The sequence below is a fragment of the Hemibagrus wyckioides genome, linkage group LG20 (assembly GCF_019097595.1).
Source record: "Hemibagrus wyckioides isolate EC202008001 linkage group LG20, SWU_Hwy_1.0, whole genome shotgun sequence".
In the NCBI taxonomy this organism is placed as follows: Eukaryota; Metazoa; Chordata; class Actinopteri; order Siluriformes; family Bagridae; genus Hemibagrus; species Hemibagrus wyckioides.
Window position 1 is genome coordinate 10,204,809 of NC_080729.1, and position 19,442 is coordinate 10,224,250.

General features: G+C 37.5%; 1 protein-coding gene across 4 annotated transcripts in view; it reads left to right on the top strand.

The window, feature by feature from the left end:
* The first annotated feature begins 7,649 nt into the window (after nt 1-7,649).
* LOC131370895 (rho GTPase-activating protein 12-like) overlaps nt 7,650-19,442 on the top strand; it is a 55,245-nt gene continuing 43,452 nt past the window's right edge. For 3 of the 4 annotated variants that reach the window (XM_058418456.1, XM_058418457.1, XM_058418458.1), the window contains exons 1-2: nt 7,650-7,882; nt 14,713-15,742. In XM_058418456.1, coding sequence (XP_058274439.1) covers nt 14,783-15,742 — 960 coding nt within the window. In that variant the 5' untranslated portion in view covers nt 7,650-7,882; nt 14,713-14,782. The remainder of the gene's footprint in view (nt 7,883-14,712; nt 15,743-19,442) is intronic. The other variant, XM_058418455.1, reaches the window with a different exon arrangement.

The following is a 19,442-nucleotide window of genomic DNA, read 5'->3' on the forward strand; positions in this document are numbered from 1 at the left end:
GTTTTGGAAATATATATACAGTGTCACCCAGATGAGGATTAGGCTCCTCTTGAGCCCGGTTGTAATTTTAAAAAAATGTTTGTTTTCCTGTAAAGCTGTTTCGCAACAATATCCACTGTTAAAACATAATACAAATAAAATTTAATTGAATTGAACTGCTGGGTGTGGAGCTTTATAGCAAATTGGAGCAGTTTTTAGGGCAAGGCTGGCCAGTAACAGCCCAGGTTTCCTTAAATTGAGATGATCTCTCTTCCCCAAGTCAAAATGAAAATGTAGAAACACTCAAAAAGGTTGCTTTAGTAACCTGATTAGCATAAATTAAGTTAGTGAATGCACAGCAAGCATATTAGATCTGAAGCTAGGACTATTAAACATTAAATCTTTTATATCTAAAGCTATTCAAATGAGTCTTAAATGAAACTAGTCTTCCAAGATACATATATGAGCAGGTGTCACATGGGAGGAGAGAGAAGATATCGATATTATGTATTATCATAATCTAGGCAACTTTTTGCCACACTCTAGATAATATAACTCCATTTAAAAGAAAATTAGAGAGCCATGAAGAGCTATTATGAAAGGGCTAAGAGCTACTGTGAAAGATAATTAAAGAGAAATATCTAGCATCCTTGTATAACACATGTATATCACATTTGCAGCTTGAAACAGACCTCTAGAAAGTTAGATGCAAATGACTTCAAGCTGAAAATTGGTAGTGTCTAAAGCAGTGTGGAAGGCAGGGTGTCACTTTTCGGAACTATGAATAACAGAAATAAAAACTAGCAAAAAAAAAAAAAAACAGAACTAGCAATTATAACCCATCAATACTTATACCATGATGTACATGTAGAAGTCTTTATTTTGTAACATTATCACTGTGCCAAATGGATTGTGAGTTTTTAAATATATAAAAACACTAAATAATACCAATCATTGCCTCACAACACAACACTTTATTGCCATTTGACTGGGACAAGTAGCTTTGAAGATGAAGAGAAGTGCTGCCCAGCAGACTATTTTGTATTGCGGTTCAGGGAGAAACAGTAAATGCACTCAGAAAGATGTATGATAATATTGTGTAATCTAGTTAATGACAGTCCCTATATATTGTTGCTAGCTAATGCATTGCAATTTAGCCATAACTATCTATACACACACATGGACAAAATTGTTGGTACTCTTTCAAATTCAAAACTCTTTAAAATATGTACATAAATTGACTAATGAAAATCAGTCATTGCTTTTGAATTGTGGTTCAACAGAAGCATTTAAAAAACAAACTAATGAAACTGGCCTGGACAAAAATTATGGTACCCATAGAAAAGATTTGGTATCATGGTGTACACCACACTGAACATGGACCACAGAAAGCTAAGGAGAGAGTTGCCTCAGGAGATTAGAAGGAAAATTATAGACAAGCATGTTGCACATGACAGACCAAGGGGTTCTATGGTCTGCTATAGACTCCCAAAGAAGTATAAAAAAAAATAATAGTGAAAAATTCTAACAATTACAATAGGGGCCATGCATCTGGGAGTTTATGATAGCTCAAAGAACCCTTTGGTGGACTTTATGAAATTTAGTGATGATCCATCTACACTATATTGCCAAAAGTATTCGCTCACCCATCCAAATAATCAGAATCAGGTGTTCCAATCACTTCCATGGCCACAGGTGTATAAAATCAAGCACCTAGGCATGCAGACTGTTTTTACAAACATTTGTGAAAGAATGGGTCGCTCTCAGGAGCTCAGTGAATTCCAGCGTGGAACTGTGATAGGATGCCACCTGTGCAACAAATCCAGTCGTGAAATTTCCTCGCTCCTAAATATTCCACAGTCAACTGTCAGCTGTATTATAAGAACGTGGAAGTGTTTGGGAACGACAGCAACTCAGCCACGAAGTGGTAGGCCACGTAAACTGACGGAGCGGGGTCAGCGGATTCTGAGGCGCATAGTGCGAAGAGGTCGCCAACTTTCTGCAGAGTCAATCGCTACAGACCTCCAAACTTCATGTGGCCTTCAGATTAGCTCAAGAACAGTGCGCAGAGAGCTTCATGGAATGGGTTTCCATGGCCGAGCAGCTGCATCCAAGCCATACGTCACCAAGTGCAATGCAAAGCGTCGGATGCAGTGGTGTAAAGCACGCCGCCACTGGACTCTAGAGCAGTGGAGACGCGTTCTCTGGAGTGACGAATCGCGCTTCTCCATCTGGCAATCTGATGGACGAGTCTGGGTTTGGCGGTTGCCAGGAGAACGGTACTTGTCTGACTGCATTGTGCCAAGTGTAAAGTTTGGTGGAGGGGGGATTATGGTGTGGGGTTGTTTTTCAGGAGCTGTGCTTGGCCCCTTAGTTCCAGTGAAAGGAACTCTGAATGCTTCAGCATACCAAGACATTTTGGACAATTCCATGCTCCCAACTTTGTGGGAACAGTTTGGAGCTGGCCCCTTCCTCTTCCAACATGACTGTGCACCAGTGCACAAAGCAAGGTCCATAAAGACATGGATGATAGAGTCTGGTGTGGATGAACTTGACTGGCCTGCACAGAGTCCTGACCTCAACCCGATAGAACACCTTTGGGATGAATTAGAGCGGAGACTGAGAGCCAGGCCTTCTTGTCCAACATCAGTGTGTGACCTCACAAATGTGCTTCTGGAAGAATGGTCAAAAATTCCCATAAACACACTCCTAAACCTTGTGGACAGCCTTCCCAGAAGAGTTGAAGCTGTTATAGCTGCAAAGGGTGGACCGACGTCATATTGAACCCTATGGATTAGGAATGGGATGTCACTTAAGTTCATATGTGAGTCAAGGCAGGTGAGCGAATACTTTTGGCAATATAGTGTATCTCTGTTACCCCACCAACTGGCCAAACTTCAAGGTACATTTTTGCTTATAACTTTTGAACCTTTTAATAATAAATAGCAGAACAGTATATTGACATTGTACAACCCAACAAAATAAAAATAATAATATGTATGTGAGATAACAATAGTAATACTTTGCTACTGAAGCACTATTTTAGGAGGCCAAGCACTCAGAGTCAGTGGCTTGCTATATTGTTGCCTAAGCATTAATAGGTATTCAGAGCCACTTCAAGAGTTGGATTCATGAGTAATTCGTAGTTTTCCCTCATGATGTGTATATTTTGCCTATGGACAGTGGACGAATTCTCTGACTGTAAATGGAATGGTAAATTTTAAGGCTTACACAGAAAATGACCTGTGCCAAATGTGATGATGATTACCTGTTGCTACTTTGACCTGAAGTTGTGATTGCTCTGACCTGATTTTTTTCTTGAAATTTAAAAACATCTTAGGTATTTATGTTTTTTCACTTTGCGCAAGTAACTGCATCAAACATATAACTTGTCTTATTATTATGTTTTTTATTGAAAATTTCTTGAAAAAACTATTTGATATTAATCCCTGTTAGTCATTTGTTATCTGGATGGCTAGAATAATATGGTGTTGATTGGACATAATTTGAAGGGGGAGTAGCAAAACTGTTTTTGACACAACCCAAGATGGTTGATAAGAAGTACATTTGAGTTTCAGTTGGCAGTGTGCGTCATTTACTTCCTTAACTCCAAGGAATTATAGGAAAAAGATCTGTAAACTTAGCCCAAATTCAATATAAGGAATACTGTGTTGTTACAGTTCTTGACCAGAAGGTGACACAGTCAAGAAACCTCTTGGGTACACTCAGGGTGTGGTCTTCAAGATATTTATCAAGTTGCTTGACCATTTAAACCATTAGATGCATTGCTGAAATACACCCTCACATCCTGTTTTAAGTTAATTTAGCTGAACAGTCCCATTCTTCACCAATATAGGGGAAACTGTCTGATCAGCTCAGAGCGAAAAACTTTGCAAACAGCTGATCAGTTATTCAGCCAACAATCACATGAACTTAGTGTATTTATTAATTCTGTGTGGGTTATTACCTATGTGACTAACTTGAATAATATCCTAAATATAGTGAAAACACTAGAGCACGGTAACAAGATTGGCATCTTAAGATACATAATAAAATTGTAAGCATGAAACAAGACATTTTTTATAATAATGTGCAAGACAAAGGACGATGGTGAGCAACAAGAAGATGGAAAGGAGGTGGAGATACAAGCCTTTTATTTCCTCTGTTGTCATGGGAAACTTATGCTTGCTGGCTATCAATATGGACGAACTTTCTGCCCTGGTTAGCAGACAGCAAGATTAATGGGAGTGTAGCATTTTATGCCTGAAGCAGACATGGATGAATGGAAAAATAATTGACTGTTCAGTGGAACTAATTGGTTTCTAACTAAGTTAAGGAGGGAGTGCAGAGGGGAAACAGTCTTTGTCAACTTGCACAGTTGATGCAACAATTTACACTCCATACTATCTGCCATGGGATTTTTCAGCTACCATTATTGTTATTGTTTTACATTCCAAGGTCAGCAGTGCCAGTACATGCCTATGACGTCATTTATTCCATCATTGCAGACCTGCAGACACAGCATTCCAGTGTGCTTTTAATAGTTAATTGATACTTTAATCATGTTAAAATCTCAAAAACCTTAATCAACTTTACCAATATTGTAACCTGCAACAATAAAGAGGAAAAGAATTTAGACTTGTGTGTAACCAACTATATGTCTGGTTCTTCCCATAAGCCTTACCATATAACAACAATATAACAGGACCATCAATGCCTGGATGAACAGGAAGAAAAGAGCCTTGGTCATAGAGGACAATGAAGATGCCAAGAAGGGAATACACAACAAGCTGAGAACTTTTATGAAGTATTTTATAAATATGATAAAGGTGGACCAAGACCTTGAGACCCAGACAGACTACCTCACATACAGGCTATAGTATGCCTAGCTGCAAGGCTGCTTGTTGGCTGTGGTAATGAGCAATACTGGTGCACCCCAGAGAACTGTGCTGTCACTGTTCTTGTTTACTGCACCTCTGACTTTTGGTTTTATTCAGAAAAATGCCACCTACAGAAGTTCTCAATTGTCAGCATATCAGATGCTAAGGAGGAGGAACCTTATCAAAAGCTTCATAGGATTGTGTAACCACAACCACCTTCAGCAACATAGGGAAAGCATAAAAAGGAGCTGATGGTGGACTTCTGTTGGACCTCTGTCACCATAAACAAGGAGTGGAAATATTGGACTCCTACAAGCTCTTAGAGGTGCTGAGGCCCTGTATAGGAAAGGACAGAGCAAAATAAAATACTTTTACTTTATGTACTTTATGGGTTTATCAGATTCAATAAGTATGCAGGACATATCCTGCTCAAATATTTGTACTGTTTATCCTATTTGTTATTTAAATGGAATTTATCTTTGGATGCAAATTTAGTGTAAGGACTGAGTAACACCCAAATGGCATTTTCTTCTTCACTGTGGTGTGCTGGGGAGGTGGCATTGGGACTGTTGGTGCTACAACAAAACTAGGCAAGCTCGTGAGGAAGGTCATGGAATTGGACAGTGTAGTGAACAGGCAGTGACTGACATGAGGATGAGAGGGAAGTTGAATGATCACTGATTCTCATCTTTTGAGCTGAGGCAGGTTAGAAGCAGGTTCTGCCATAGGTTCATCCAGCCACATGCCTCAAAATGTCTGGAGAGGCTCTTTCATACTGTTCCACAATGCAACAGTACTCAGTATCTCCTACTTCATATCTCACATACAGATACACCACAGTTAATTGTCATTCCACAGATATTGCACATGTATGTAAATACCAAGGACATTGCACTATATTGTATTTTATATAGTATATATAAAATAACTTTAGGATATGTGCCTACAAATACATATATATTTTCATCTGCATTATTTTTTATTATTTCTCATCTCTTTTATTATTCTTTTTTAAGTACTTTAACATATTTATTGATATTACTCCTTTTGTGTTAAGAAATAATGGGGGAAATAATAATTGTCTTGTTCTTATGTCAATTACTATTGTATGCATACAACCATTGTTCTGTTATTTTTATTTGGTTATATGTTTCTTTTTTGTTTGTGTTCCCCCTCTTATTGTAGGTCTATCTCTTTTTTCTTTCTGCTGCAAATGTAAGAAAACCAATAACTAAGAATTGAAAACAAAAATATTGCAATATATGACATAATGTCCCCCAGACCTTCGCCTCCAACAGCAGGCCCCACACAAAACTGCTGTTAACATTGAGATGGTAAAATTGAGATGCCATGAAGTGTCATCATGAATTAAGAACTCATATAAATTTTCATATATATAAACATAACATACACATATACACATTTTATAATACTTCAAATCATAGTTTTAAAGGTTTAAATAAACTGTTCAACCAACCCATTTGTTTGTGGATGGTACTGGAGCAAATCAATTTAATCCCCCTAATTCATACAGTTCTCAAATAATGCATGACATTAAAGATGTGCCATGATGAGCCAAACAGAAATGGGCAATGAGATATTTTAGAGTTTTATCCTGCCCCAAATACCCAATCATGGGATTATAATGAGCTGCACAGAATAGCAGTACTCTGTGGCTTTTTGGTACCAATAATTGGGCCATCATTTCATTGCTTTGACTGTCCTATGTTGCTCATTACAAGCCCTGGAAAATTTGTCACAAGAATTAATAGGTGGGTGAGGTCAGGACCAACTGCTACCAGCAGACTCTAAATACTATGTCTACTTCTAGTACTGCTATAACCAAAATGCAAGAGTGCACCCAACACATACAGATAATAGGTCTCATTTATCAAGCTGGATACAAAATGATTTATTTATTTATTTATTTATTTATTTATTTATCTTTATATACTATATGAAAGGATCCTGGCCTACAATGAGTAGTGGTGGATTACATGGTTCCATTTGCCATGATGTATATATATTTTAAATGCTGTGGACTTTAATAGAGCCAGCACTAAGTGACCGATATGAGACCGGTCTGGTATGTCTTATGTTGCAATGTGTCCCTTATTATCTAGTGCAGGGACTTTGTATGACACTTGCATGCCAGCACAGCATTAGAGAGGGTGCACTGGCATATTCTGGCCGAATGAAACCAATATACTTTGCTTTGAAATAAAAGAGGGGGTCTGGTGTCCACTTTCACCAGGTTTAATTATTATACATATGCATATACATACCATTTTCTTTTCACATAACTTAACTTACATTCATGTTCACATTTTTATCTAATTCTGTTCCAAATTATGGCCTTTGCAGATGCTGTTACACTGCTAAATAATATGTATTTTTATTAGCTTAGACATGATAAGTAGCCAAATAGGCAAAATTATTGTTGCTTCTACTTCTTGTTTAGGTTGTGAACCTTGACTTTTATGGAGTTAATTGGCTGAAAAAAAAAACATTTACACACAAAGCCCTGAAAGTAAATCTTATCACCAAGCTATTTAATAATCTGTGTATAATTATTTCATAACTGACACCAGACTACCTACTACTACTATCTAAAAACCCAGAATAGCATTGCAGCGGGCAAAAATGGATTCTAAAATCTATATGAATTACTCACAAGACTCCAGACAAATACATACATGCCAACAGAACTTTTCTATTTTTGTCTTTCTGTCTGTCCACGCAGTCCACAGCGCGGCTGTCACGATGTACTTCATCTGATTTATCGGAATCGCGGGTGCGCGCGACTGCGTGAGCGCGCACGAGAAAACAGTGGCACGATTGCGGAGGAGTGTCGCCTCGCACTAAGCTGTTTGTTCTATTGAAACGATAAAATTGTGAATCGGATTAACTGTAGGCCTAAAGTCAGTGTGTCGGCTTATTAAAAAGAGAGAAAACAAGGACAAACACACATATTACTGGATCTCCTCGTCCGACAAAAAGAATACTCCGTGTAAAAGTTTCAGGTATGTGCCCCTGAAGGTGTGTACTGGATGGAATGTTAAATTTCACCAAATGAGTGTAGAATTTTCTGTTGTTTTTTTTTTTGGTGTGTGTGTGTGTGTGTGTGTTTTAACCTAGCAGGCCATCTAGGTACGATAACGAAACTGTAGAGTCTGTGAACTTTTAGCTAGCGTTAGTTAACTCCCTTTTCCCTTGCAGAGGAATGAGAGAGAACCTGTTCCTTCATGTCCTAATTCAGGACCTGTTACGGATCTCAGGTAGCTCGCTAGCTAATCTTCTTTCAACTGACAGTGACACTCGTTTATTAAAACGTTATAAAGCAAATCCGTCAAATAAAGATGTTTATTATTGTTTCGTCTTCAAAAGAAAATTCGGAAAAAATGCAAATAAACAGCGAAAAAGTTAGACAGGTTAACTCAGGCATGTAACCTGCTAGCAAGGTGGCTAACTTCACCGAGGCGAAATCTGTTCCCTTTTAAGTTTAGAAAAGACATGTTTAGTAACGAAGAAGAAACATGTTGGAGGACGTTTATTGTAGCGAGTACTGGCAAGTTTTATTATAAAATTGGATATATGTATTGCAAATACGTCGTTTATTCTTCGCTTACACATTGTCTTGAAATCCGTGTCATTAAAGTTTTTCAAAACATTTTACGTTCAAAACATTTAGCCCTTACAGTGTAGATTTCCAGAAAGAGCTTCAAGAGGATAGACTAGGATGAATTTTAATAATTGAGTCACTTCATATATATATATATATATATATATATATATATATATATATATATATATATATACACTATATTGCCAAAAGTATTCGCCACATGGCCACAGGTGTATAAAATCAAGCACCTAGGCATGCAGACTGTTTTTACAAACATTTGTGAAAGAATGGGTCGCTCTCAGGAGCTCAGTGAATTCCGCGGATGCTGAGGTGCATAGTGCGAAGAGGTCGCCAACTTTCTGCAGAGTCAATCGCTACAGACCTCCAAACTTCATGTGGCCTTCAGATTAGCTCAAGAACAGTGCGCAGAGAGCTTCATGGAATGGGTTTCCATGGCCGAGCAGCTGCATCCAAGCCATACATCACCAAATACAATGCAAAGCGTCGGATGCAGTGGTGTAAAGCACACCGCCACTGGACTCTAGAGCAGTGGAGACGCGTTCTCTGGAGTGAAGAATCGCGCTTCTCCATCTGGCAATCTGATGGACGAGTCTGGGTTTGGCGGTTGCCAGGAGAACGGTACTTGTCTGACTGCATTGTGCCAAGTGTAAAGTTTGGTGGAGGGGGGATTATGGTGTGGGGTTGTTTTTCAGGAGCTGGGCTTGGCCCCTTAGTTCCAGTGAAAGGAACTCTGAATGCTTCAGCATACCAAGACATTTTGGACAATTCCATGCTCCCACCTTTGTGGGAACAGTTTGGAGCTGGCCCCTTCCTCTTCCAACATGACTGTGCACCAGTGCACAAAGCAAGGTCCATAAAGACATGGATGACAGAGTCTGGTGTGGATGAACTTGACTAGCCTGCACAGAGTCCTGACCTCAACCCGATAGAACACCTTTGGGATGAATTAGAGCGGAGACTGAGAGCCAGGACTTCTCGTCCAACATCAGTGTGTGACCTCACAAATGCGCTTCTGGAAGAATGGTCAAAAATTCCCATAAACACACTCCTAAACCTTGTGGACAGCCTTCCCAGAAGAGTTATAGCTGCAAAGGGTGGACCGACGTCATATTGAACCCTATGGATTAGGAATGGGATGTCACTTAAGTTCATATGCGAGTCAAGGCAGGTGAGCGAATACTTTTGGCAATATAGTGTATATATACATATATAAAAAATCGAAAACATCGGTCATCTATAGTAGGAGCGCATTGTGATGTGATTTTTCCAAGTGCCAATTACACATAAGCTAAACCACATACACAGCAGTTTGTAGTGTCAGTTTTCTGCTACCTAAATTTTTCAAACAGATTCAGCACTTGTACAAGAATCACATTCATAACAGCAATCCATTATCACTTGGCATTTGCAAAAGACCACATCTAGGAGTGACTGAATTGTGATGAGCAAATGTACTTATGATTTTAATTCTCTCTATTTATTTATTTATGTGTATATATATATATAAATAAATGAATAATTATAATAGCATTATATACTCAGTGGTGTAACCCAGCTCATTCATGCTATTATCCAAAGAGTGGATGTTGATGTGAAAAAGTGTGATTTTTTTTGCTGTCCTTCACTGAAACTTGTGTGTATAATTTGGAGGTGGTAATTATGCAGTCTTCTGTATTCCAGTGATTGCATGAGAAATGTTATGTTACGTGAGAATTTTTTAAAAATCATCAACAACACATTTGTTTTGCCCTACTGAAAGACAACTGAGCAGTTAACATGCATAAATATTACTTACATTATATTGTTTGTAGTGAATGCCACATTCATATCGGGGCCCTCATATACTTTTTGTTATTGACATGCCACTAACTTGTTAAATCGGGACTCATGGAATAAATATGAGTTCTTGATTCATAATTATGACATTTATGCCATTCATGTGCTCCAGGACTTGTAGGCAGCATTAGACTGTAGCATGGTTGGTTTTATTATTTAAATAATGCAGATCCCCTGGGATTTTCCTGAACAACAATTTACTCAGAATGGTGCAGGAGGGAAAACATTCAGTGCCTGGCAGTTTTGCTTACAGAAGTTCTTTGTTAATGAGAGGTAAGAGGAGAATGGCCACACTGGTTCAGACAGGAAGGCCGTGGTAACTCAAATAGGCAATATTTACAACTTTGGTGAGCAGAAAAGGGTCTCAGAAATCTAGAGTCTGTTGTTCTTGAAAATCCCAGGAATCATCAGTTCCTACAATACTACAATACAAAAACCAGCCTGTCTGTCACAAAGAAACACCACAAAGTGACAGAGAGCACATTAACTGAAGCTCAATGAAGGCTGCCACATGATTAGCTGATTTGAAAATTGCATGAATGTGCAGGTCTTCCTATTAAAGTGGCTTGTGAGTATCTAATGCTCATCCTAAGTACTTAATAGTTCTAGTGCATTCCTGTTACGACCCAGGGGTATTGGTTTTCTGTGATGAAGCTGCCTGCTGTACTTCTTCTTCTTCTTCTTCTTCTTCTTCTTCTTCGTTAGTTTTAAAAGAGTAGATAGTGGGAAATAGTGTTATTCAGTGTCACTTAGAAAAATCACTGACCTGTCACAGTGCTGATTGTGTAATGAATTTGTAACGACATACCTTCAAAAAAACTGGTGAAACTGGTCTGTGTATGAATGGTCAAATGCGCATCCCAAAGAGGTTGGTTCTCTTCTGCCTCCACATTTGCTTTTTTCCTAATATTCTTTCGCCCTGGCTTACTCAATAGAGATAAAGTTATATCTTGAATTTACAGTGTATATTTCTGTAAAGCTACTTTATGTCAGTGTCCATTGTTTAAAGCCCTATACAAATAAAATTGAATTGAACATACATTTTTAAAATGATCCAAATTGAGCCAGTCAGAGGCAACAGTGGCAAGAAAAAACAAGAACCTGCACCTTTTGATCAAAGAAGGCGTGGCGGATTGTAAAAGACCAGATGTTTGCTAAGATACTATGGCAAGATACCATTCAGGTTTGTACAGGTCAATAGTAGTATTTTATAATTAATGGGAAATTTGACTGGGAGCCAGTGCATTGCTAATAAGAGAGGTGTGATTTGGTCATATACCTTCTGGTTCTAGCAAGGACACTAATAAAAATCTAGGAACTCATTACCTATAGGTAACAAAAGCATGTGTCAATTTTTTGTGTAGTGATATATTTTTCTTATCTTGGCAATATCTCTGCAGTTAAAGAAGGCTGCTCTAGTAATATTGTCTACATACTCTTAAAATTAATGACTGGAGTCAATAATCAAAAAACAAGAGTTACTTATGTAATCAGAAGGCTTACTGCTGGCTCCATGTGGTCCTAGTACAAGTACTTGGTTCTATAATGGTTAAGTAAAGTTAGACAGTGTCTAATGTCCTTTACACATTACTGAACTGTGTCATCAGCATAATAGTGGAAGCCAATACAATGTGTACAAATAATTTTACACAGAAATAGCATATATAAAGAAAGAAAGTAGTAAGAACCTTGTTACAACACAACTTTTTTAATTCATAAAGATTTATTCAAATACAAATTACAGCACAGCAACATTTTGCAGATGTATTCAAATCAAAAGTCGTGAATTAAATCTAAGCATGATTTAAACTTAGGGAATGGGATATTTTCCATGGTCATGCAATATACAATTTTCAATAGTGCAGTGATAGTTTTGTCTTGTTTTCCTTCGCTTTTTGTCATTCATTTTTGTTGATTCAGCTGCAGCAGAGGAGTCTCCAAGAGCCACTTTATTTGATTTGATTAATTTCTTTCTAGTTTCGTGCAGTTTTATCATCCCATTTACCTTATTATGCTTGTTACATACTTCACTATGCATGAAATCAGCTCCCTCTCCTTTCGAATTGTCACATCTCAGCCATGAATACAACTTTGCCAATGTGGCTGTCCTGCAGAATTTCTGTTGCTATTTTTTGAAAATACACTAAATATTGCCAAAGGTTTGGGGACACCCCTCCAAATCATTGAATTGAGGTGTTGTTTTTCAGGGGTTGGGCTTGGCCAGTGAAAGGAACTCTTAATGCTTCAGCATACCAAGACATTTTGGACAATTTCATACTCCCAACTTTGTGGGAACAGTTTGGGTATGTCCCCTTCCTGTTCCACGATGACTGCACACCAGTGCATAAAGCAAGGCCCATAAAGACATGGATGAGCGAGTTTGGTGTGGAGGAACTTGACTGGCCTGCACAGAGTCCTGACCTCAACCTGATAGAACACCTTTGGGATGAATTAGAGCGGAGAGTGTCAGTGTCAGTGAGAGTGTCAACATCAGTGTGTGACCTCACAAATGCGCTTCTGGAAGAATGGTCAAAAATTCCCATAAACACACTCCTAAACCTTGTGGACAGCCTTCCCAGAAGAGTTGAAGCTGTTATAGCTGCAAAGGGTGGGCCAACTCCATATTAAATTCATGTGCATGTAAAGGCAGATGCCCCAAATCTTTTGGCAATATAGTGTATGTTCAAGTTGATTTTGCATGTAATATTGTAAATTATTGGGGAAAAAGACATTTACTCAAAGAATGTGCCCCTGACAAAAATGATGTGTCAGACACGCGGGACACAAATGTAAAATGATCACTGTCAAAATCTGCACGAAGGTTAAGCCACACAAGCAAGTATACACAGCCCTGATCAAATCAAATTAAATAAAATCTCTTTGTCACATCAGCAACACAAGTGTAGAAGTGAGTGAAATTCTTTAGAGCAGCTCCATTAGTACCATCTTAACCAGCACTGTCTCTGTGTTTTGGCCAAAATCCTTATTGATACATTTCATTCTACAGGGTTGGTAATAAACAATCTTTCTTTAAATTTATATTTAGAAGATTTTGCTAATAGTTCAGTGTTGTCAGTGAAATAATCCTGGTGGGCATTGCTAGATAACTGATGGCTTCTGTGGTGGTCGTATTAGTTGTTTTTGTATTAAATAGGAAACTAATTACATAGGAAACTAATTATTTTTTAGCTTCTATTAGGATAGAGAGATGTGTTGATCTAGCAGCACTAATAGATATGTGAAAAAGATATGTGCAGTAGCTGATGTATTTGACGTGATATGTGCACCACTTTTTAAATGAGATGATGGCAATTATTTGAGATTCGGTCTGTCAAGATGTGACTATATATGTTATATATTCAATTCAAATGCTAGTATTAGATCAAAGGTGTAACAGTTATTATGAGTGCAGTTTTTCCCACAGATCTGAAATATACTTTTGGTGGTAGCACAAAAAAGTGTGTGCCAAACAGCAAATAATGTGTGACTTTTAACATAAGATTTTTGATTTATTGAATATTTCTATGGAGAGGAGAGGAGTGGTGGTCCTGTGGGTGAGCTTTAGTTTTGGCTTTGGTGTCGCAATTATGCTGTCAAGAGCATTGCCCTTTCACCCCACTTTGAGGGCTCTAATGCTGGAGTTGGAGGATTTCTATGCTCTCACTCTTATTAATCCTCTCTAGCATCTGGATGTGCATCTCTAGTGCCGCAGACTACGCCATCAGACTATATACAGAATATACACTTATCACAAATAAAAATTTAAGTTGAATGTTTGCCATGTTGAATCTTAAAAGTACATAATTTTACCATTTTTTTAGATTAATCTTTGACAAATCTGACATTCATGCCCTCCACTTGCTGTCTTTAGAGATAAAAACATTTGACAAACTGAAAATAGAAAAATACGATAAAAGAAAACAATAGCACATTTTTGTTGAAAAAAAGTAAAAAAAAAACAGTATAGTCTAAAAGGTTACAAGGACAAGTAAGAAATTATTAAAAAAACCCACCCACAGAACTGTCACTTACTAAGCGTGTTTTTATTTTTCCAAACCATTCTATATATATATATACTCTGGAGAGTGTTGTGTGTGAAATTGCCATTAGATGAGCTGTTTGTGAAATACTCAATTCAGCCCATCTGGTAACAACAACTATGCCATGTTAAAGTTACAGAGATCACATTTTCCCCCATTCTGATGTTTGATGTGAACATTTACTGAAGACGTCTTTTTGTATGCAAAAAAATAAATACACGTGTATTTAATAAGTGTATATTCAAAGTAATCAATTCTATTTGTTTTATTTGTTGGCTTTTAGTAGAGGAATTACCATGCAAATTAAAAGTTCTCTCTCTTTCCTCTTCAGATGCATTTGTATTGCTTCAGGTCTGGAGAGAATGCTTCCAAAACTTTGACCAGTGGTTTCTACGGAAGGGATGGCTGATCGCAGTGACCTCGCAGTTGCCCCCGGTCAGCCATACATTGAGGTGGAGTACGACTATGAGTACAAGTCCAAAGACCGTATGATTACCATCAAACAAGGTGAATGTTACTTGCTTGTAAAAAAGACCAATGAAGACTGGTGGCAGGTTCGTAAGGAGGAGGGCAGTAAGCCTTTTTATGTACCTGCCCAGTATGTCCGGGAAGTGCGGCGAGCCCTCATGCCACCCACCAAACCTCTCCCGCACACTGGAGGTGGGGTTGGGACACGAGTTGGATCTGAGAAAAAAGGTTTATCTACCCTGGAGCTCAAACAGTCTGATGACAGTTTGAACAAGCAATGCCCTGCTCAGTCATCCTGTGCTGGGTATCTGGTGGCATTGCAGGCACCCCCAGAGGACAAAGCCAGTCCGAAAAGCCCCAGGAGGCAAGCTCAGCAAACATTCCCGAACATGCAGCATACTTCTCTGCCTTTGACCTGGGCTGAGACCCCCCTCAGGCTTCGAGCACCACTGGATTTATATAGAGAGACTGATAGGGAGGAAGACAGTATAGAAGAGGCAAGAACAGGTTTTGGAGAGAGGGAAATAAAGGGAGAAGGAGGAGGGGATAGGAAGAGAGAAGAAGAGTGGACAGGGGATCTAGAAAGGAAAAGAGATGTAGGTGGGGCCAGAGATATAGAGAGGAAAAGAGAAGTTGAAATTGGAGAGGATAAATTATGGGAACAAAAAAGAGAAGAAAGGTTTGATAGAGATAGAGAGAAAGCAGGGGATGGACAGAGGGAGAAGAGGAAAGAAGGAGAGAGAGCAGATGATGGAGAAAAGGGTAGAAAGGGGGAAACAGTGCGACATAAGACTGCTGCACCTGAAGAATCTCCCAAAGAAGCCACAGAGAAAAATCGGAGCGATTTGGAATCTGGGGATGAGCTCAGCAGCAGTTCAACTGAGCAGCTTCAGGTAGGGGCTTTTATAAACTGGTGAGGACTACCTGAATCCCAGTTTCATTGCAAGTGTCCCTCAGTGTTATGTTTCACTCCCATCACACTTCCAGAACAGTGCTTTGCTGGAAAAGTGTTTAGAAAACTGATATCACAATAAATTTTGAAACCCAAGAGTAGGTTGTGCATGGGATTGTTTTTTGCTAAATCCGACCCTAAAGGAATTCTGACCAATCCCTCCTGCTTACTCAGGCACTGTTGAACAAATGTACCTGTCACCACATAGATTATGACTAATTCTGCTTGCTCCCATAGTTGTTTTTATTTTTCCTTTTACAGTTTTTATAGTTTTTATAGGTTGATTCTATTTCCAAAATATAAAATAATTTTGAATTTAAACCACAGCAACACTAATGCAGTAAAGCAGTCCAAATGGGCTAAAGGTGTCAGACATCACAAAGTCTAGTATACATGTAATTATAGCTGATGTTTAAAAAGTAACATCATTATGGTAGCAGAGAAATTTTATAGCAATTGTGTATTCCCATAAGTATGCCCCTACCGAGCTGACTAGCATGAATATTTGGGCTTAATTTATTACATTATGCCAAATGACGGGCTATTAAGAGTCTCACTGTTTAACCAGAGACAGTATCAGAGAAAAAGTAGGCAATTCTAGACAGCAAAATTATAGGCTGTTAAAAAAGTTATAATTATAGGCTGTATAAAGTTGTTCTACTAGTTGGCCAACTGTGTGCTGTCTGTATATTAGACTTTTTTTCTCTTTTTTTTTTGTTAATGATTGATGATGATTTGTTTGATGATTTTTGTTCACTATGGCTGACTAGTTGCCCCTATATAAAGTCTACTGTTGACCCTACATAAACTCTTATTCTGAATACTTTGATAAGGACAGACAATTTCATGCTGCTCATTCTTGTTTAGGATAAATGAGAAGCATGAAAAAAGGATATAAACTGAATCTAAATCCTCCTAGTCAAAAAGACTGCAGCCTCCTGGTCAAAACTATTGTAGCCTCCTGGTCAAAATGACGGCAGCCTTCTGGTCAAAAAGACTGCAACCTCCTGGTCAAAATGACAGCAACTATAAAATATGATCCATGTTGATCGTTACAATTTAGGTTTTAAATAAGATTTTTGACATGGCTTTTAAACAGTCCTGAAAACTATATGGTTTAACCTGTAGGTATCCATAAACTATACTTTATGGCAGAGAGCCATTTATTGCTGTCTTGTTTAGTCAGATTTGACTAATTTGCAATTGCTAGACTATATTCGATTAGTATTGACAGTTTATGCATAATGCTACTTGATGTTGGAATGTAAACTTAATAAGTTACTCTAACTAAGCTCAGAATAAAATGTAAATAAAATTTATATAAACTTCACGTTCTTTGTTGAACGCATCAGAGATGATTATTAAACTCATTTATAGCAGTGTAGCCCTGATAAACACATGCCATTTTCTAATTTTAAATCTCTGTTTTTGTTTCTGTTTAGCAGCACTGCACAAGTAAGACAGCAGGTTGTTAGGGTTCACATTACTAGATACCACACAATTGATTTTGTCGAACTTAAAGCTGCAGACACCATGTTTTCCAATAGACATTTAAATCATCCAACTTGATAGCCATCACAATAGACCTTTCACCAGTCATCCCAGGCATTAGGAAGCAGTCAGCTACATTCAGCAAAATGAAGCTGGTAAATTTTCTTCTTCAACAATGGAAGAGACTACTTACTTGTCTTCTAATAAAATTAATTCCAACAGGGTATTGGTACATTAAACAAAATTTCTGTTAAAGAAATTATTTTTGTTTAAACATTTTATTTGTCTTGAAGCTAGAGAACAAAGTCACTTTTACATATTTAAATGGGCCAATAGATATATGAAACTGTAATGATTTGTGTATCTATTAAATCTATTAATGTGTTGAACACCAAAACAGACCAAAAAAGAAAACAACCCAAAGAGAATAAGAAAAAAAGATGTAAACAGATTACATAGACCTTCATGCCTCACTTTACGAATAATGTTAATTCTGATGATAATTATAAAAGGGTTAAATATGATTCTTTGTTTCCCAAAACGTTGAAGGCAGAACTGTGAAAATGTTGGCCACATAAACAAAAGGATTATGTAGAAAATGTGCTGTTACTGTTTGCTGCAGTATCCTAATCCAGTACAATCCAGCACAGAGTTTTTGTGATTGCTGCTGCTGGCAAAATGTTCCCTGGTTATATTATTACACTTCCAGAAGTGGTGGAAATGTTTAGCTTTCTGTATTTTTGCCACCATTTATCATGTTTTAAATGAAAGAAATTGCAAGCTATATTTAAACATAATATTAAAAAAAACCCTAAAAAAAAACTAAATCTACACAAAGTTTGCCATGACTATAATGAGAATGTTTGCTGTTATGTTTTTCTACTTTAAAAATGCAGTAATTTTTCAGTCATATATTATACCAAACATAACATTCAGTATGACTAACAACACTGCAGATCATAACTTTATTTAACTCCTAAACCATATGTTCTGTGGAATTGTTCAGCAAGGTTACCTTTTATTGAATGTCAGGTCAGGTCCATAATTAAACACTGCCAAAAGTATTGTTGTTTTATCTGTCTACCACAGTATATTAGCCTTAAAATTAAACATTGATTATGAACTCAAAGTGCAGTTCTTTTAAAATCTGAGGATATTCACATCGTATGACATGTATGATGTATGAATTAAAGCATTTTTTATTAGATAGTTGACTGCTCCATGGCAAGGTGCGTGTTATTCCCCCATCACTTTACTTATTTATTTTACTTAGATAAAATGTCTAAGGATGGCCTGGACAGAAATTTGCACCACTCTTAACATGTTTCACCACAAAAGTCTAAGAAGAAATTTGTCAATATTTTCTTATGCCTGGAAATTTTGAGTTGTTGAGTAGTCATTTAGTATTCATGAAAATACTGTAATCTCAAAAATGTTATATTTGGATATACAGTAATACCTTGCAGATCCGCGGCTCCAGATTTGCGACTTCACTGATCCACGAAATTTTTTTTGGAACCTAACTAATTTGCATCCGTGAATTTTTCGCAGACCCGCGAGTTCCTGCAAAAGTTTTTACAGCTAATTTCGTGGCCATTTATACGTTTTCATGCTTTTTAATGCAAAATTATTAAGAAAAGTTTAGTTTATTAATTAAGTGATATAAATATACAAGTAAAATGAACAAAATATCAATATAAATAAAATATAAATGTTATTTTAATGATATCAAACGTTGCCGATATCATGTACGTACAGTACAGCCATTACTACACGCTATTGGCTGGAAGGGTTGGAATCATAACCCCAATCATAGAGAACTAACTGTTTTATCTAGCTGCTGATTGGCTGATAGCTATGATGCTTTGTATGTGTGATGTCGCGGTTCATCTCCCCGCCCCTTGTGCTCGGTTCAACATGTGCATATATTCCGTGAATAAGTGATTTCAGTGATTTTTCCCTTGGTTTTTATACAGGCGATACTGTACTCTATTTTTAAGCCAAACATTTATTTATTTTTTAAGGCTAATGTATTAAGCTAACTTTTAAATGAAATTAAAGTGTTTTGGGAGCATGATTGGGGTCATATTTAGGGTTTAAACTAAGCATTAACAAGCTACAGTATTAGCATTTTTAGTGACTCCACTGAA